General features: G+C 54.7%; 1 protein-coding gene across 8 annotated transcripts; it reads left to right on the forward strand.

The window, feature by feature from the left end:
* The first annotated feature begins 420 nt into the window (after positions 1-420).
* ARHGEF40 (Rho guanine nucleotide exchange factor 40) lies at positions 421-19,308 on the forward strand. 8 transcript variants are annotated; one of them, XM_045450231.1, is made up of 24 exons: positions 421-735; positions 3,281-3,478; positions 4,066-5,311; positions 5,449-5,616; positions 5,745-5,865; positions 6,453-6,549; positions 6,661-6,741; positions 6,859-6,975; positions 8,308-8,403; positions 8,485-8,600; positions 8,980-9,106; positions 10,739-10,861; positions 10,964-11,107; positions 11,605-12,215; positions 12,351-12,582; positions 12,923-13,009; positions 13,601-13,816; positions 14,532-14,702; positions 15,909-16,086; positions 16,852-16,956; positions 17,184-17,327; positions 17,820-17,962; positions 18,609-18,655; positions 18,904-19,308. In XM_045450231.1, the coding sequence occupies exons 1-23, from the start codon at positions 733-735 to the stop codon at positions 18,648-18,650; spliced, it is 4,566 nt and encodes a 1,521-aa protein (XP_045306187.1). In that variant the 5' UTR covers positions 421-732; the 3' UTR covers positions 18,651-18,655; positions 18,904-19,308. The 8 variants fall into 8 exon arrangements, 7 of the variants coding, with proteins under 7 accessions (XP_045306187.1, XP_045306191.1, XP_045306189.1 ...); XM_045450233.1 differs by having other exon boundaries at positions 427-735; positions 17,832-17,962; positions 18,784-19,308; XM_045450232.1 differs by having other exon boundaries at positions 429-735; positions 17,832-17,962.
* The last annotated feature ends 169 nt before the right edge of the window (positions 19,309-19,477 follow it).

Consider the following 19,477-nt stretch of genomic DNA (forward strand, 5'->3'; position numbering starts at 1 on the left):
CCCATTGTCGGAGCCAGAAGGCTCGAGGCCGAAGGAGATGGGAGGGAAAGAGGGCGGGCAAGCCCCTGGAGAGTGGAAGGAATCCCCTGATTTCCCTGCGCTCAGCTCCACCAGAGTCGGCAGGGGCCTGGGGGTCTTTTCCGAGCTCCAGGTGCTGCCGAAGTCTGGCAACCACGGGGAGTACAGGTTCCCGGGCGAGTTACAGACGGGAGGCGCCGGCCGCCAAAGGACCCCAGTCCTAGGCTAGGTACCCCACAAAATTCACGCACGCCCCACCCTCTGGAGTGTCCCTTGCGGAAGCTAAACTGATCCCGCAGGGAGCGAGGCGGCGGCGGCAAAAGAGGGGCATCCTCGGCAAGGCGGGCGTCCGAGGGCCAGGGTCGGGGCTGCCCACTGGAGGGCGGGGCGGAGGAGGAAGCGCGTTGCGGGAGAGGGAGGCAGATCTGCTGGGGCGTCGGGGAATCAGCGGAGAAGCTCCGCGCGGGAGAAGGAGTCCCGGCAGGGGGTCCGGCGCGGAGGCGGAGGCGGGCACTGAAAGGCGGGGCGGGGAGGGGCGGCCGTCTCGGCCCTCCCTGGCGGGGCCCCGCGGCCTGGGAGCCCGGGCGGGCCGATCCGCCACCGCGGCCGGAGCTGTCCCCCAGCCAGACCCGGCGAGACGCGAGCGGCGGGAGGGAGGCGGCGGCGCGCCCGGCCCCGCCCGCCCGAGCGTCGGACGCGGCCCCGCGCCGAGCCATGGTGAGTCCGGCGTCGCAGCCCCGGTGTCCCCCTCTGCCTTAGCGCAGCCCGCTCGGGGCCGCCAGCCCCCAGCCCAGTGCCTCCAGCGCCTGCCTTGGTCTGTCGAGCGCTTCTGGGACTCTCCTCCCGCCCATCCCCCCCTTCTTTTCTTTGGTCTGTCTGCCCCACTGTCTGGCTCTGTCCCCACCGGGTATTGCTCTCACTCTCTTTCTTCCCTTCTTCTCCGCCCCCTCCCCCATCCTCCCTTTGGTCGCTCCCCCAGTCCATACGCTTCCCCCCGCCCTCCTCTGTCCCGACCTGTGCCTTCCTTTGCAGGATCTTCCCTCCCCCTCCGGGTCCCAGCTCCTTACCCGCGGGAGACCCCTGCGGGTTGGTGCTGCAGTGGCCCTGAAAGGGGCCCGGCCTCGGGTCATGAGAACTGACCTGCCTGGAACCACCATTTTCCATCCCAGTCCCCAGCCCGGTGAGCTGGGCCCACCCATCCGGCCCTGGGGGACCGGCCACAGCTGTGGCTGGGCTGGGGCCAGGGACGTGGCCAAAGAGGGAAATTCCCGTGGAGAAAGACGGGTTGCTTCAAGATAGTGGACAGAGTGGGGAGGGGGCGTGACGCTGCCAGAGCAGACAAGAGATGGGGGGGGTCTGGGGAGAGTGCCCCAGGGCTCTCGCTGCAGGGAACAGAAGCACTGTCTTAGAGTCCTCAGCTGCAGAGGGGAGGGAGCACTAGCGGGAGCTCCCCGCAGGAGGTAGGAGACTCTGGCAGCAGCAACTTAGGACACAGGAAGCAGGGTGGCACTATTAAGGGGGAGCCCCTACCAACAGGAGTGGACACTATTCTGGGAACTTTCACTCCAGAAGTTCTCTCTGAAGAATCATTTCAAGTAGTGAGCACTGCCAGAGAGAGCGCCCACTCCACTGCAGGGGGGTGGGAGGTACAAGGCTAAAGGGGCGCTCACTGCAAGAGTGGAGGAGGGGGGAGGCCCTGCCAGGGGGCGCTCACTGCAAGGAGGTGGGGGGAGGAGCACTACCGGGGCTGCTTCTCTACAGAAGGAAGGGCACCCCCTGGCAGGGAGGCTGGAGCAAGAAAAAAGAGGAACTGGGCCAGGGAGAGCTGACTCAGTCTCTCTGGTGTCCTTTTTGGTCCTGGCCGACTGGAGGCCCGGTCTCTGTGCTCCTGCCCGCCGCCTCCCACCCCAGACCCCTCCTCCCCTCCTGCCGCTGCAGTTTCCTGTGGCTGAGACTCTCGCTCAGCCATGAGCTCACCGCCCCTAATGGGTTGCAGCTGCCTCGCTGCTCCAGCTCTAGCTACCCCCTCCTGGCCTCCGATCGGACAGCCCACTTTGCCTCACCCCGCCACTCTCCACTCTCCCACCCTCCCACCTCCCCCCGCCCCTCTTTGCGCTAGCCGGTCCCCGGAACACTGGGGGGTCTGTCTGCTCGCCCACACACCTTGGGGCTGGGTCTCCGCGCTGACGCACTGAATGTCCGACTCCGGAGTGGCTGCCCTGGCTTCTCAGAGGGTCAGGACAGATGGGCAACTGGTAAAATACGCAGTTTTGTCTGCAGGGCAAAGACAAGACTGGGGGAGGGTGGTCATAAAGAACTAGATGAACACGGCAGTGAGCATCCCCTTGCCCACTTAGAGCAAACAAATCTGATACAAAGAACTTCAAAGCCATCTTGAAAGAGAAATTAGTCTGCAAAGGAATATAGCCTGAGGAGTGGTTGTTTAGGGTACACATTGGAGAAAGATACCCATTGATTCACCTAGGGAGGCAAATTTAGAGAAAGCAGGGCTGAGTCTTTTGAGACAGTGGCTACAGGTGGAGTTGGTGGAGAGGTCCTACTGGAATCAGAAAATACATAACATCGAAGCCTCCTCCCTTCCCCACATGTCCCTTTTGTGACTATTTCCTCTTTCAGCTGTACCCACCCCGTTCTTTGTAACCCAATCCCACATGCGGGGAAGTGGGTGATGCCTTTAGAGCCACTCTGAGAGGGAAGAGGTTGCTGGAAAGACGCCAGAGACAGCCCTTTAGTCCTCCTTCTTCCCATCCAATGACCATCTCTAGGAGATGATTGTTCATGGATGGTGGCACCTCCACTTGAGATGGAGCTCCCCAGATGGTAGACCCTGTGAGGAGGGGCTTATAGGATGGCTGTGTGAAAGCCCTCCACCCTTCAGAACTCTCTCGGCCATCACTGAATCTTCTGGTGGCCCAGAGGCCTGCCTCTCCCTGAGGAGTCCCTATGCAATCGTCCCAACTCAAGAACCAGGAATGGCCCTGAGATCAGAGACATTCACCAAAAATTCTCCCTGGCCCTCCAAAGCCAACGTCTCAGAGCTCCAGTGTCGAATACACCACTAGTCCTGTGCAGTCTGACTGATCCAGTCCCACCGGGGCCATCCCAGGCTCATTCAGCCACCATTTCCTGAGTGTCCTCTCTGAGCACATAATGTGTATGAGGTGGCCCCTGGGAGTCACTCCCAGCCCCATGCCAGGAGCCATGCTCTCCAGGGATCTGCAGCCCGTCTTATCTCTCCCAGGAGCCCGAGCCAGTGGAAGACTGTGTGCAGAGCACGCTGGCCGCCCTGTACCCGCCCTTCGAGGCAACGGCCCCCACACTGTTGGGCCAGGTGTTCCAGGTGGTGGAGAGGACTTATCGGGAGGATGCGCTGAGGTACACGCTGGACTTCCTGGTGCCCGCCAAGCACCTGCTTGCCAAGGTCCAGCAGGAAGCCTGTGTGAGTGGCCCCTAAGACCCACTGTCTCGCCTCAGAGACTAGCCAGACTAATTTCCATCTATGCCAGCTCCCAACACTGATGGCCCCCAGAGGCACAGGCCACTCAGATACTAACACACACAGACACTCATCTTCCCCAAATATTGACCCCTAAAAAAAATATCAACTCCCACAGTCCCATCAGACCCAATTCCAGACATTTCCCCCCCCATATGGATTTCTCAAGATACTAACTCCCCCAAACAGACTCAACAGAGATCCTTCACTTCTGCTGATATAAAGACTCTTAAGACTCCTAAGAGTCTCTGATCCCTCCAAGACAATGGCATCTGCTGACCATACCATATGTAATGACTCAGTTGTTACCCTCCCACGCATGGAACTCGTTTGCTAGAGAAGCTTCCTACTAGCAGAAAACTGAACAGTCCCAATCCTTTCCTCTGCTACATGACCATCCCTCCAGCTCCCCTGGGATTGTGACCTATCAGGCCAAAGGCCAGCCCTGCCTAGGGTGGTCCCATTCTAACTGCCTTCTCCTGCTGGCTTCATCAGCGGGGGCCTGAGCGCAGTCCCACCTCTCTCCCCAGGCCCAGTACAGCGGTTTCCTCTTCTTCCATGAGGGCTGGCCCCTCTGCCTGCACGAGCAGGTGGTGGTGCAGCTTGCAGCCCTGCCCTGGCAGCTGCTACGTCCAGGAGACTTCTACCTGCAAGTGGTGCCCTCAGCAGCCCAAGCACCCCGCCTGGCACTCAAGTGCCTGGCCCCAGGGGGCGGGCGGGTACAGGAGTTGCCTGTGCCCAATGAGGCCTGTGCCTACCTATTCACACCTGAGTGGCTGCAAGGCATCAATAAGGACCGGCCAACAGGTCGCCTCAGTACTTGCCTACTATCTGCGCCCTCTGGCATTCAGCGGCTGCCCTGGGCAGAGCTCATCTGCCCACGATTTGTGCACAAAGGAGGCCTCATGGTTGGACATCGGCCAAGCACACTGCCCCCCGAGCTGCCCTCTGGACCCCCAGGGCTCCCCAGCCCTCCACTCCCTGAGGAGGCCCTGGGCACCCGGAGTCCTGGGGATGGGCACAATGCCCCCGCTGAAGGACCCGAGGGCGAGTACGTGGAGCTGCTGGAAGTGACACTGCCTGCGAGGGGGAGCCCCACAGATGCTGAGGGCTCCTCGGGCCTCTCCAGGACCCGGACGGTACCCACCCGAAAGGGTGCTGGAGGAAAGGGCCGGCACAGGAGACACCGGGCCTGGATGCACCAGAAGGGTCTGGGGGCCCGGGACCAGGATGGGGCACGCCCACCTGGTGAGGGAAGCAGCACTGGAGCCTCCCCCGGGTCTCCCCCTGGAGCTGAGGCTCTCCCAGAAGCGACAGCCCTAGAGGTATCTGAGTCTCCAGCAGAGACATTGGGGGAATCCTCTGAATCTTGCCCCCTGAGGCCAGGGGAGGTTGGGGGAGGGGCAGGCCAGGGGGCTGAAGGACCACCCGGCACCCCTCGGAGAACAGGCAAAGGAAACAGGAGAAAGAAACGTGCTGCAGGCAGAGGGGCTCTTAGCCGAGGAGGGGACAGTGCTCCACTGAGCCCTGGGGACAAGGAAGAGTCCAGCCACCAGGAAGTCCATGTCAGTCTGCCCCCGCCAAATGAGCAGGAGCTTCCAGGATGCAGCCCGGTTGAGGAGGAGCACAAAGGCTCAGAGAAGCCAGAGTCTGAGCTGAAAGAGGAGCTCGGACCAGCAGACAAAAAAGAGTCTCGGCCCCCAGAAGCCTGTGGACCTATAGAAGAGACGGCCAGAAAGAAGGAGCAGGAGGGCCCCAGCCTAGTATGCATGGCAGGTGAGATGGCACCAGAGCCAGTAAGGCAAGGGTCAGCATAGGTTGGGCCAAGGGAGGGGGCTAGAGGAGGAGCTGGGAGCCTGACAGCCAGAACCCTCCCCACCTCAGGCCCAACAGCTCTGCTTGTGTCTGTGCAGGACCCACAGGTCCAGAAGGGCTTCCATCAGACCCACCAACACCACCCTTGGAGGCTGTGCAGGAAATGAAAGGGGACAGTGTCCCAGAAGAGGCCTCTCCAGTCTCCATCTCTGATGACCCGGATGTAGCTTGGGACTTGATGGCATCTGGATTCCTTGTCCTGACTGGTCAGTGGGCATCAGTGTTAGGAGGGAAAGAGAAGCAACCAGGGTGGGCTGTCGAGGGAGGCAGGGTGGATGGGAGGCAGCCAAGGCCTGCCCCCAGCCAGGACAGCCTGTCCATTTTGTGTCCTCAGGAGGGATGGACCAGAGTGGGCGAGCTCTGCTGACCATTACCCCACCATGCCCTCCTGAAGAACCCCCACCCTCTCGAGACATGCTGAGCACTGCTCTTCATTACCTCCACTCATTGCTCAGGTAACCGAGGCCCAGCAGCGGCACCCTGGACATTAACCTCCTGGTCATGAGGACCCTGGCCCCCTTTGTTCTCAGAACACTGACTTCTTGACGTCTAGGATACCTAGTTCCTCACCCCTCACATTTTTAAGTCATTGACTGCTGACCTTGCTGACCTCTAACCTCCAGGATGTCTTCATCAATCCTCAAAGTCAACATTGCTGACTTTCAATACCCTAAGGCACTACCTAGATTATCGGGGTATTGGTTTACTCACTCAACAACTATTTACTAAGCCCCAAGAACCTAGTAGGCATCATGCTATGGACTGAAATTGAATTCACACCCTTCCAGAGCATTGAAGTCCTAATTTTTCAGACCATGATCCTATGATTTAGTAGCCATGTGAATACAGACTCCTGAATGCTAGATCACTGCCTCTTGGACACAAACTCACACTTTGGCCTTTTGCCCATTGCTTCCCAAAAGTACCAGGAACTAACTTCTCCTGAGAACTAGTAACAGTAAAGCCAGACCCCGGGCCACTATCCCCTCAGCACACACACAGGTGCATACACACTGCCTCCTTGGCTCTTCTGCCCCCACAGGCCTGATCTCCAGATATTGGGGCTGTCCATCCTGCTGGACCTTCGAAAGGCACCCCCACTGCCTCCAGCACTCATTCCTGTTCTAAGTCAACTTCAGGTAACCAACCACCCCTTGACACAGGTATTTCTCCTGACCATAACCCTTCCCCGGTGGCCTGGAATGGCACCCAGTTGCCCACAGTTTAGGGCTATTCTTCTTTGCCCTTAGGACTCAGGAGACCCTCCTCTCATTCAGCGTCTGCTGCTTCTCACTCATGATGACCCTCTGACTGAATTCTATGGACTTCAGGTTTGAGCTCCTCACTCCCAGCTAGTACCCCTTAATAGTGGAGAGAGAAGAGCCCCAGGCTGGTCCCTGAACCCCTGGGTGGCCAGGCCAGAATCCCCTGCCTTCACATGTCTACAGGGCGCTGAGTTGGTGTCAGAAAGTGATCTGAAAAGAGTGGCCAAGCCAGAGGAGTTGCCGTGGCACTTGGGAGGTCACAGGGAACCCTCGCCCAGCTACTGGGTAGAGACACACCAGGTAAGCTTCACCACCCCTACCCAGGACACTGGGAGCCAGGAATGACCCAGCTCAGAAAATTCTGGGAGAGAGAGGGCAGATCTGAGACATGACCATGGGGTTGAGAAAAAGTGATTTCCTTTCCATTCAATTCAGTAAGGTTGTTTTTTTTAATGTTTGTTTATTTTTGAGAGAGAGAGAGAGTATGTGAGCGCAGAGGGGCAGAAAGAGAGGGGGAGACAGAGGATCCCAAGCAGGCTCTGTGCTGTCTGCACAGAGCCCGATTCACAGACTGTGAGATCATGACCTGAGCTGAAATCAAGAATCGGACACTTACCAACTGAGCTACCCAGAGGCCCTTCAATTCAATAAGTATTTATGGCTCACAACCCATGATCAAAGTATTAAGCATGTACCATGGGCTACCGGGGACATGAGAGGAGTATGTTAATTGTTCTTTTTTTTTTTTTAATGTTTATTTATTTTTGAGAGGGAGAAGGGCAGAGAGAGAGGGAAACACAGAATCTGAAGCAGGCTGTAGGCTCTGAGCTGTCAGCATAGAGCCTGATGCGGGGCTCGAACCCATGAACCATGAGATCGTGACCTGAGCTGAAGTCGGATGTTTAACCGAATGAGCCAGTCAGACACCCCTGTTAAACAGGTTCTTAATGTGATATCAAGCAGCATATGATTTTTGGTGGGACATAAGTAAGAAGCTATTGGAGAAGAGTGTAAGGTAGTTTTACTGGGGTTCTGGAATGAGCTGACAGTCATGAAGTCTGGTTCTAGCTCCATGTGACCTAGGACAAATTACTGTACCCCACTTCCAGAGATGGTACCCTTTCTGCACTTTTTCCCTGCACCAACATCCAGGCCTCAGGGTCTTCAACCAAAAAATAGAGCAATTGTGATATAATCTCTGATTCTGTGAATCTAAGTGCTGTGAATATTCAAGAAAAGACAGGTGAACATGATCTGAGCTAAGTATGAAAGAGGGTTTGTAACATGGTCTCTAAACTATGCATCAAAGGGGATGTCAGTCTGAACAGGCAGAGAGGAGCGTTTTATAGGGTGAACACCTAGCACACAGAGGAAAAGGAGACTTACATTTACTACGCTGTATGCTGTACCAGTCCCATGCTAAGTGCTTACTTGGCATCATCTCTTTAAACCTCGCAAAATCCTGTGTGTCTTGTCCTCACTTTACAGTTGAGGAAACTGAGGTTCAGGGAGGTTTCTGGACCTGCTTAATGTCATACAGTTAGTAAACAACAAAGTCAGAAACTAACTGAGCATTGTCTCCGTAAGAGTCTCTGGGACTGCCCCACCTCCATCCCTGTGTGTGTGTTTCAGGAAGTGGCAAGGCTGTGCCTCCTGTGTCAAGGTGTGCTGTGCTCTGTGCGGCAAGCCATTGAGGAGCTGGAGGGAGCCGCAGAGCCAGAAGGAGAGGTAGGAAACGAGATGGGACAAAAGGGTTGGGATGGGGGCTCTCTAGTGGAACGCCAACATTCAACTGCTCCTTGCCCCCAGGAGGCTGTAGGAATGCTTGAGCCCCTACAGAAGGTGCTGGCAGATCCCCGACTGACGGAGCTGCAGAGGGATGGGGGAGCCATCCTGATGAGGCTGCGCTCCACCCATAGCAGCAAGTATGAGGGGGGGTGGGAGGGGGTGGGCGGGTGGACATGGGGGTGTGGAGACACAGCAGAGAGCTGTCAATAAACCTTAGCTGCCAGATAATTCTTACTGAGCAGGTATCTGGACAGGAGAGTATGCATTTCCACTTATTATAATTTTCACATAACATCCCTAGGTGCTAGTTATGATTACAGACGGATTTGGAGGATGACAAATGTTAAATGCCTTGGCCAAGATTAGTCAGTAATTCAGTAAGGATTCAAATCCAGGCCTGTACTCTGACCCACGATGCTGTGCTACATCTCATACTAAGATGCAAGGATGGAATGGGGTGGGGGCAGGGAAGGGTTGATAAGGGCAATAGTTCATTCTGCCCCTCTCTTTCCCCAGGCTGGAGGGCCCTGGCCCCGCTACACTGTACCAGGAGGTGGATGAAGCCATTCACCAGCTCGTGCGCCTCTCCAACCTGCATGTACAAGAGCAGGAGCGGAGGCAGCGTCTACACCGACTCCAGCAGGTGGGCCTGGACCCCCAGACCTCTCTTACTTGGCCCGGGAGCCTGGCCTCCAGCACTCCCTTTTCTGCTGACATTTATGGTTGATAGTGTTCTCCTAACCTCTTTCTTCTCACCCCACCCTGGAGGATGGTCTGGTCAGTGTGAGATTCAACAAGGGAGAGATAGCATCTAAGGACCAGCAAAGAAGAGAAGCCAGATCTCCCCTGCCCCACTGTCGATCTTTGATCAAGAATCCTTAGAGACTGTGAGATGCTTGGGTGCCCTAGGGGATTCTGGGAAGAGCTGATTGACTCTAGCGTGCCTATTAGCTTAAAGTAATAAATGTCTCTTGGTACCAGCTCTTTAACTACACTTCTACCCAAGCTCCCTCAACTCTTTATACAATGTCTTCCCCAAACCTGAGGCTGGTAAGGTCCCAGCTTCCTCCACCTTGGAAGGAGAGGGCAATGGAAGATGCTAAGGCCTCTTATGTGGGGAAGATTCAGGGATAAGGCTGGCTTTTCTGAACCTTCATTATTCTCCTGGGGTTAAGAGCCCCACAGGGATCATTCTAACATGTAGGGTATGGGGGTTGTTTGCAATCTGATTGTTCCCTCAGAGCCCCAGGCATGGTGAGTGAACACCTCATGGACCTGCATGTGGGCATCAGGGGAAGAGTCATCGCAGGGTGAATGTCAAAGTGGGGGACAGGGATTTCTGTTTTCTGGGGTTTCCACATAGTGCCTTCCTCCATCCCAGTATCCAAAGGGTTGTATCTCTTACTGTTTGTTTGTTTGCTTGCTTGTTAGCTGTTTTCCCCATTTCAAAACTGTTAGCACACAGGATTTGGAGTCTAAAGTTCCCAGCTTGAGTTCTAGCTCTGTTAGGAATGAGATGTTGCACAGATCTTGAAGTGTCTCTGAGTTCTCAAGTCTGCATCTTTAGAATGGGGATGATAATGACACTGACCTCTCAAGGATGTTGGGATGACCAAATGAATTCAGCAAAGGACAGAGAAGTGTTTATGGTTGGGCTCTAATTATTAGGAACATTCTCAGACTTCTCCTCAGGCTGTCCTATGCCAGCTCCCAGCCTTTCTTCAGAAGAAAATATTACCATCCCTTTTTGGTTAAATATTCCAGAACTAATATGAGAGTCCTTAGATCGCCATAATAGGGAACTAGAGGTAGACACAAGCACCCACATTCACACACACACACACGTGCGTGCACTGTCTTGTCTCTCCAAGCCAGGCCCCTGGGACCCCTGCCCACTTGTCGTTGGACTCAGTGAATGTGAAATTTCTCCCAGCCCCCTCCGTTATCCAGAGGATCCTCATCCACCTCAGGCCCACACCAGCTTTATCTATGTCACCTGCAGACAGAGCCCTGGAGCCCTCATCCTCCTCCCTCAGTGCTCCCTGCCAGCCCAGCTTCCCCTTCTTCTTGTGCTTTACAAATGATCTCTCACTAGACCTTTGTGGGAACTACTACCAACCAGTGTTACCGTTCCCACACTACAGCTGATATGAAATGGTTTACCCAAGGGTCCATGGATTAGGGTGGTGGGTTTGGAGCTGGATCTCAGCTCTCCTTCCCACCACATGGCCTCCTTCTCCCTCACGGCCCTGCTGTGCCCCCTTGTCTGTCTCAGGTGCTACAGTGGCTCTCAGGCCCTGGGGAGGAGCGGCTAGCAAGCTTTGCTGTGCCTGGGGACTCCCTGTCTGCCCTGCAAGAGACAGAGCTACAGTTCCGGGCTTTCAGCACTGAGGTTCAGGTGAGAAGGGGGAGAGGGGCAGGTGAGGAGAAGCACGCGGGGAAGGAGGGGCAGACTGACTAGGCCTGAGGATGGGGTCTGAGTTCAGCCTTCCTTCTTCAGGAGCGCCTGGCCCAGGCCCGGGAGGCCTTGGCCCTGGAGGAGGACACCACCTCCCAGAAGGTTCTGGATGTCTTTGAACAGCGGCTGGAGCAGGTTGAGAGTGGCCTCCATCGGGCCCTGCGGCTACAGCGCTTCTTCCAGCAGGTGTGTGCAGATCCTCTTCTGGGCCCACCATTGCCTGCCTTCTGCATGGAGAAGCTGATCAGGTAGTAGCTAAAAGCAGGGACTCAGGAGACCATCTCCTTTGATTCTTGGCTCTGCCACTTACTTGCTGAGTGACCTGGGACAAGTTTCTAAACTTGAGCCTGCCTCCATAGGCACCCACCTCACAGGGCTGCTGTGAGGATGACATAGGTAATATATAAAAGCACTTAGTACAGAGCCTGCCACTGATAAACACGGGGTTAGTATTGGCTCTTCTCACATCCAGGCCCCTCTGTCTCTGTACCAGCTTGGAGTGACACGGTTAGGCAGTGGTGCTGGGATAGTGAAGGGAGTGCTTTCAGAGGACTAAGAGGGTGACGGGCACTGGGAAGCCAGCGGCAAAAGAGGACAGGAGCTGTCATTGGGCAGCATGTGTGAGTGGCACAGAACCTCATTCTTTCTCTCCCCATTCCCGACCACCTGCTTTGGCCTGGCAGGCACATGAATGGGTGAATGAAGGTTCTGCTCGGCTGGCAGGAGCGGGACCGGGTCGGGAGGCAGTGCTAGCAGCCCTGGCCCTGCGGCGGGCCCCGGAGCCGAGCGCCGGCACCTTCCAGGAGATGCGGGCCCTAGCCTTGGACCTGGGCAGCCCTGCAGCCCTGCGAGAATGGGGCCGCTGCCGGGCCCGCTGCCAAGAGCTGGAGAGGAGGATTCAGCAACACCTGGGAGAGGAGGCGAGTCCACAGGGCCACCGGCGACGACGGGCAGACAGCACCAGCAGCGGAGGGGCCTCCCGGGGCCCCCACAGCCCCTCGCCCAGCCTTAGCTCCCTGCTGCTCCCCAGCAGCCCTGGGCCACGTGCAGCCCCATCCCATTGCTCCCTGGCGCCCTGTGGGGAGGACTGTGAAGAGGAGGGCCCTGACTTGGCTCCAGAGGCAGAGGGCAGGCCTCCAAGGACCGTGCTGATCCGAGGCCTGGAAGTCACCAGTACTGAGGTGGTCGACAGGACATGCTCACCCCGGGAACATGTGCTGCTGGGCCGAGCTGGAGGTCCAGACGGGCCCTGGGGAGTAGGCACCCCCCGGATGGAGCGCAAGCGAAGCATCAGGTGAGAGCCCAGGCCAATCAGTGCCCAAGAGGCAGGCCCAACGGCCCAGCAGGAAAAGACTACGAAGTTGTTGGAGGTGGTGACTCCCTCCCGTGCCCCCACCTCCTCTGACACTACTTCCTGTTGCTCCTGCAGCGCCCAGCAGCGTCTGGTGTCTGAGCTGATTGCCTGTGAGCAAGAGTACGTGGCCACCTTGAGTGAGCCAGTGCCACCTGGGCCTGAGCTGACTCCTGAACTGAGGGGCGCCTGGGCTGCTGCCCTGAGTACGCGGGAGAGGCTTCGCAGCTTCCACCGGACACATTTCCTACGGGAGCTTCAGGGCTGCGCCACCCACCCCCTGCGCATTGGGGCCTGCTTTCTTCGCCACGTGAGTGACCCCTCAAACTTTTTCCAGGTCCTCTCCCTTCTCATGCTTCAGCCCCATCCACTTGTCCCTCCTTCTCAGTATCCATTCCCCGCCACGTCCCAAAGTATGTGGTCCGAGACTCTGGGGCCCAGTCCTGTTCTCTGGGCCCCGCTGGATCTCCTTAGCCTGTGTCCCTGTCCTCAAGTGCAGCCTGGCCTTCACTCACTACATGGAAGCCGGTCGTTTCCTAGGCAGACCCAGTGGCCTGTCTCTCCTCTGCGTTGTAGTGAGGATGGGGAGGAGGAAAAGGAGAGGCTTGTCTCTCACCAGATAATGGCTTGTCTCTTCCTTTCTGGCACAGGGGGACCAGTTCAGCCTTTATGCCCAGTATGTGAAGCACCGACACAAACTGGAGAATGGTTTGGCTGCACTTGGCCCCCCAACCAAGGTAACCTTTGCTCCAACCCTCATGAGAAGGAGAGGGGTCAGGAGTACCCAAAACATGCCACCCTCAAAGTCTCTCAGGGAAAGAAAGCTTTCCTGGATGTGCCCAGGAACATCACCTACTAATAAGCTCCCAGAATTGCTGAGGGTGGGACAAACACCGGCCTGGGAGCCAAGTGAGCATGCATTTTTATCCTGAGGGACTTTGGGCAAGACTCTTGATTTCCTCTGGGTCTCTGTTTGTGCATCTGGTCAATGGGTGCAATATACACTCTGTCTAACTCACAGAGTGCTCTGAGGATCAAAAGACTTTACATCAAAAGATACGAAAGTGATGTTAAAGTTAAAAGCCAGAGACTGTAAGGGATAATTTGTGTTCCTCTTTCATTCTCCTTCAAGATAGAGGATGATTGACTCTCCTGCAGGCCCCCTACCTGCTTTCTTCCTGGGGAAAGTTTTCATCTTACCTTTGGCTGTATCTGGGCTTCATCTACCCCTGAAAGCCTGGACTACCATCCACCTTCCCTACAGAACTCAGCCCCCACCAGCTCCAGCCCCCACCCTCCTCATCCCTGTCTGTCTCCTCCCCAACTAGGGCTCCACAGAGACTGGCCCTTACCTGCCCCGCGCCCTGCAGCAGCCCCTGGAGCAGCTTGCTCGGTATGGGAGGCTCCTGGAGGAGCTCCTAAGGGAAGCTGGGCCTGAACTGAGTTCTGAGCGCCAGGCTCTTGGGGCTGCCGTGCAGCTGCTCCGGGAACAGGAGACCCGTGGCAGAGACTTGCTGGCCGTGGAGGCAGTGCGTGGCTGCGAGGTAAGGCCGTGGCTCATCACTCCAGTTCAAACGGTCTAGCCTTGTGGCCTTAGATGCAGTGTGGCTGGTGACAAGAGAACTAGACTCAAGGTCAGAGGGCCCAGGCTCTAATTCCTAATCAGCTAGATGGCCTTGGTCAAGTCACTGAAATTCACTGGGTCTCAGTGTCCTCATCTATAAATAAAGAAGCTATGTCCTGCCTGACATCCCATGTGCTTTCCTGTTCCATTCCCAATTCTTCTCTTTCCTTATCTACTCTGTTCTTCCTCAACACCCAACACATACCTTATTCGCCCCTACCTAGTTTCTTTCTAGCCCAGAAGTTCCAGAATAGGTAGGGAACCTGCCTCCTCTAGGATAGACCTCTTTCCCCTTCAATTCTTTGCTGATTCTCTTCCTGGGTCAGAATGGTGCTTTATCCCCAACGTTCAAAGATTTCCCCACTATAACCCTGTAACCACACTATGGGAGGGGGAGGCTATAACCCTACTATACAGCGTACCTTCTGTCTTGAAAGGCAGGGCTATGTTACTAGGTCAGGTGCACTGTGCATGGTGACCATGGATGGATTCTAGGTCAAGGCCCTCACTGATTTCCTAACTCAGCCTGAGAACCAGTACATTAGGCCCCTTGCCCTATAAATCTCATTTTTACTCCCCACAAAATATACTCAAAGGGCTCCAGGGCCAATTATCTTTCCTTTTCCTTTCCCCAGACAGATCTGAAGGAGCAGGGACAGCTCCTGCACCGGGACCCCTTCACTGTCATCTGTGGTCGAAAGAAGTGCCTTCGCCATGTCTTTCTCTTTGAGCATCTCCTCCTGTTCAGCAAGCTCAAGGGCGCTGAGGGGGGGTCAGAGACCTTTGTTTACAAGCAGGCCTTTAAGGTACAATGCTGGAAAGGGGAGATTTGGAGAGGGACGGGACAAGAAGCCATGCTCTTCTTGAGAACTCAAGATGTTTTGGACATTCAACCCCAACCGAGGTTCAGAATCTGCATCATCTAAAACAGGCTTTGACCTTAATCAACCATCAGGTTAAGGTGTTGGGGGAGTGATAGAAACTCCTGTTACTGTCATTGGGGTTTTCCTTATCATTCATGTGGGACACTCACGAGGCATTCCAACCCAGAATGGAGGAGGACCTTTCCCATTAAGAATATATGTTTTCTGAGTTAGGGGTGGTCCCTGGGGGTCAGGAGAGAGGACTCTATTATCTATCTATCTATCTATCTATCTATCTATCTATATCTTGAGTTGATGGAACGAGTAGAACTGAACCCAAGATGAGGGAGGCCTTGCTTCAGGAAACAGCTTTGGTATTCAGATAAACATCAGTAGAGACCTCTAATCCTAGGGGCACCTGGCTGGCTCAGTCAATAGAGCATACACCTCTTGATCTTGGGGTTGTGAGTTCAAGCACCACGTTGGGTGTAGAGATTACTTAAAAATAAAATCTCTAGGGGATGTCTGGGTGGCTGAGTCAGTTAAGCATCTGACTCTTGTTTTCAGTTCAGGTCACAGTCTCACAGTTTGAGGGATGGAGCCCCACGTTAGGCTCTGTGCTGACAATGTGAAGCCTGCTTAAGACTCCCCTCCCCCACACATGCACGTTCTCTCTCTCTCTCTCTCTCCCTCCCTCTCTCTCTCTCAAAATAAATATTTAAAATAAAATAAAATAAAATAAAATAAAATAAAATAAAAGAGACCTAGAGGCCTAGGTCAGGCAGTGCGGCATGATTCTAAGGGTTTCTAAACTTTCCTCCCCTACGTTCGTTCCAGCTCTTTAGGGGCGAGTACAGTATAGGGAAAAAAGCCTAGGTTAGGAATAATGTAGACATGGGTTTGAACCCTCTTTCTCTGCTAAGCTGTGATAAACCCTTGGGCAAGCTGCTTCCTGTCTCTGGGCATTCCCCGTCTGTAAATTATGGTTGTTAGGAAGCCTACATGTAGAGCACTTGGCATATGGTAGGTGTTGAGCAAACATTTACTGAACATCCACCAGATGCCAAGCTAAGTGTAGTGCTTTTCCATGTGGTACCATCTAGCCAGGATTCACTCTGTCTTCACCCACTCTCCTCCGCTCTTTCTCAGACTGCTGACATGGGGCTAACAGAAAACATCGGTGACAGTGGCCTCTGCTTTGAGTTGTGGTTTCGGCGGCGGCGTGCACGAGAGGCATACACTCTGCAGGCAGCCTCACCAGAGATCAAACTCAAGTGGACCAGTTCTATTGCCCAGCTGCTGTGGAGACAAGCAGCCCACAACAAGGGTACCGGGCAGGGCCAGGGGAGGGTGTGCTTGGGGTCAAGGTTATGGCAGGTTAGCCAGAGCATGTGGAGACCACTTGGGAAACAGGGTGTGGGATGGAGAAAGAATGACTTCGGAGATGATTCAAGATCTGACTTGAGAGAGATTGCTGACATAGAAATTAGTGTAGGGTGTACCAAAAGGAAAGAGGAAGCTACCAATTTCAGGAAAGCAAGAGCAAATGGCGGGGCAAAAGGGAATGAGGGACAGCTCACTGGACCTGGGGTCCAGAATGTACTTGCTGGGTGACCTAGACCAGTACGTGTGTTTCTTTTTGGGGTTTTTTGGCTGGATTTTTGTTTATAATTCTCTGAACCTCATTCCACTCATCTGAAAAATGGAAAGTAACAGCTACATTTTAGTGTGATAGGCCCGATTAAATAAGGTGATATATATGGATACATTTGGTAAACTATAAATGTATGTAAAAATGAGGGGTTTGCTCTTAATGTCCACAATAAAGGGCAGAAGGTGAGTATTAGAAGATGGGTGGCTGGAATGCCAAATAGGCAGAATGCAACAAATAAGATACAAGAGACGGATGTCTGAGGAGGAAGTCTAGGACCACCATCACCATCCGTGTAGTAACAGTCGACAGCAAGAGTAATAGGAGATACCAGATGAATGAGAATTGGCAAGGAGCAAAAGAAGTGTCTCCCATTCCAGTGCTAGGGCTTGGAGCGAAGAGGGGCTGAAGGAGGTTGGTAACAGGGTCTCTGTTCCCTAGAGCTCCGAGTGCAGCAGATGGTCTCCATGGGCATTGGGAATAAACCCTTCCTGGACATCAAAGCCCTTGGGGAGCGGACACTGAGTGCCTTGCTCACTGGAAGAGGTGAGGGCCAGAGTGCTGGGGGGGGGGTGGCCCCAGAAGTCAAGACCTTGAGAGTGAGGGCACAGTGGGGAGGCATGGTGGAAAAGTAAGGAAGGGTAATGAGTGGACATGTCCTCCCAGAAATTGTGGGACTGACTGGGAGGCCCTCTATGAGACTGAGGGTCACTTCAGAGAGCCGGGAGGGCTTTCCCACACCACCACCCCACCACCACCCCCCCTCTCTGCAGCCGCCCGCACCCGGGCTTCCGTGGCCGTGTCATCCTTTGAGCATGCCGGCCCTTCCCTTCCCGGCCTCTCACCGGGAGCCTGCTCCCTGCCTGCCCGCGTCGAGGAGGAGGCCTGGGATCTGGACGTCAAGCAAATTTCCCTGGGTGAGGCACCTCTCAAGGGGTGGCTCTCAACAGCTGGGTCATCGTGGTGATATTCAGGCTGCTTGCTGCTAAGCAATTCCTTTTTCTAGCCAAGTAGCCCAGTTGCCATGACAACTATGTACAGCTTCCCCATTGCTAAAAGAGCTTTCCATCTGGTTGCTAGGGTAATGCTTACAGCAGCCTGTTGCTAAGAAGCACTTCCTCTGTACCTCTCTCTCTAGCTCTCCTTGAGTTTCTATGGAAACTGCTCAGCTTCCTGTTGTACCCTCCTGGTTCACCACGGCAATCCTTATAGTTTCCTGTCGCTTCTTCCCTGGTTGCTCTAATGATGCTGCTGACAATTTCCTGCCTCTTGGTAGGGGGGTTCTCTTGCAAATGGATTGCTATGGTGACTCACAGCTTCCTGTTGCTATGGAGCTTTTTCTTCCCTGATGGAGCAGCTTGGTTGCTTAAGGTAATCTAGAGGGGTTCTATACCCTGCTCTCACCCTAGCTTCCCCTCCAGCCCCAGAAACACTTGACTCTTCTGGAGATGTGTCCCCAGGACCAAGAAACAGCCCCAGCCTGCAACCCCCCCACCCTGGGAGCAGCACTCCCACTCTGGCCAGTGGAGGGATCTTAGGGCTGTCCCGGCAGGTAAGTCCCTGCGTTAGGGCTGGGAATGGGATGATCTCTTCAGCCACTTTCTGGGTGGGATATTCTGATCATTCAACCCACGGGGGCAGGGGGAACCAATGAGCCTGTGCACCCAGCAAGACCGCAGGTTGTATATATTGTCCAGTCTGCCTTCCTCCTCTCCCACAGGCTTGGCTGAGAGGCATCAAGGTCAGAAGTAAAAAGGAATCTTAAGTAAAGAGCATAGGGGGCACCTGGCTGGCTCAGTCAGTTAAAAGTCTGACTCATGACTTCGGTTCAGGTCATGATCTCGTGGTTTGTGGGACTGAACCCCACATTGGGCTCTGTGCTGACAGCATGGAGCCTGCTTCGGATTCTCTGTCTCCCTCTGTCTCCCTCTGCCACTCCCCCACTCATGCTCTCAGGATAAATAAGTAAACTTGATAAAAAAGTAAACTTAATTAAAAAAAAAAAAGGAGCATAGTGCAGGAGTGGATGGAAAGGGGGTAATGCCAACAGCATTTGGACTTGGATTAAATCAGCAAAATTCAGGAACTTTGAGGAGGAGGACAGAGAGGTGAATTGGCAGGCTTAGGAGATGGGGAGGAGTATAGAAAAGAGGACGTTTCCTTAGCCTTTAAGTTCACTGCACTTCCTCTCCTTGCAGAGTCATGCCCGAGCCCTGAGCGACCCCACTACACCTCTGTGATCTGGGTGAGTCCGTACCCCTTCACTACATCCAGCATGCCTTCCCTTTTGCGCGTGCTGCCCTCCTCCCGGCTGCTCGGAAGTCAGCTTCTCCCCTCTCCCAACCTATCTCCCTCTTCTCTCCCGGCTTCTAGAGAAGACGGAGAACTTGGCTCCAGCCTCCCTCTCAGCACATTTTGGGCTGGGATGGCAGTGGGACATAGTGGAGGACTGGAAGGGCACTGAATGCTTCCTTTCCTCTGCTTCCTGGACAGAGAGGAGGTCCAAGGACCGGCGTGTTTCCCTGCTGCTATCTCTAGCGCTCTCCAGCCGAGTGCCTTCCTGCAGGAACCAGAGTGACCACACTTGCTTGCCTTCATACTCCGGAGGTGGAGTATGATCCCTCATCCAGTCCTGCCCCATCCTGGGCTGCTGCATACTCCCAGGACACGGCTCCATGTCAGCCTGAGTTCTCCCCTTCGTCCCATCCCACCCCGACTCTCCCTGAGAACACTCATCTCTGCCAGGTCAGCTGTTGTTCCTGGTGACTCCATTCTGGGGTGTCACAGGAAACAGAGCTATGCAAACCATTATAGGAGGGTGGGGTGGGGAACTGCAAACTTTATACATGTAATTACTGTTATTATAATACTATTGTTATATTAAATGTATTTACTCACGCTTTGTCTCAGCAGAGCTAGAGCAGACCTCTGCGTTGAGGTGATACTGCTAACTTGAGCACTTCCCCTTCCCCAACCACTAACTAGAACACAGAAAATAAAACCAAGGCTTCGAGGTACCCAGTACCCGTACAGGCCCTGGGTGTAGGAGAATGTGCTTCTTCACAGT

The sequence above is a fragment of the Leopardus geoffroyi genome, chromosome B3 (assembly GCF_018350155.1).
Source record: "Leopardus geoffroyi isolate Oge1 chromosome B3, O.geoffroyi_Oge1_pat1.0, whole genome shotgun sequence".
NCBI classification, from domain to species: Eukaryota; Metazoa; Chordata; class Mammalia; order Carnivora; family Felidae; genus Leopardus; species Leopardus geoffroyi.

Excerpts from the sequence above, each read along its gene's own strand:
- ARHGEF40 (XM_045450230.1), top strand. The coding sequence starts at position 2,214 with ATGTCCGACTCCGGAGTGGCTGCCCTGGCTTCTCAGAGG. Across the intron at positions 8,404-8,484 it reads CCGCAGAGCCAGAAGGAGAG|GAGGCTGTAGGAATGCTTGA; the intron begins GTAGGAAACGAG and ends CCTTGCCCCCAG. Across the intron at positions 10,862-10,963 it reads CTTTCAGCACTGAGGTTCAG|GAGCGCCTGGCCCAGGCCCG; the intron begins GTGAGAAGGGGG and ends TTCCTTCTTCAG.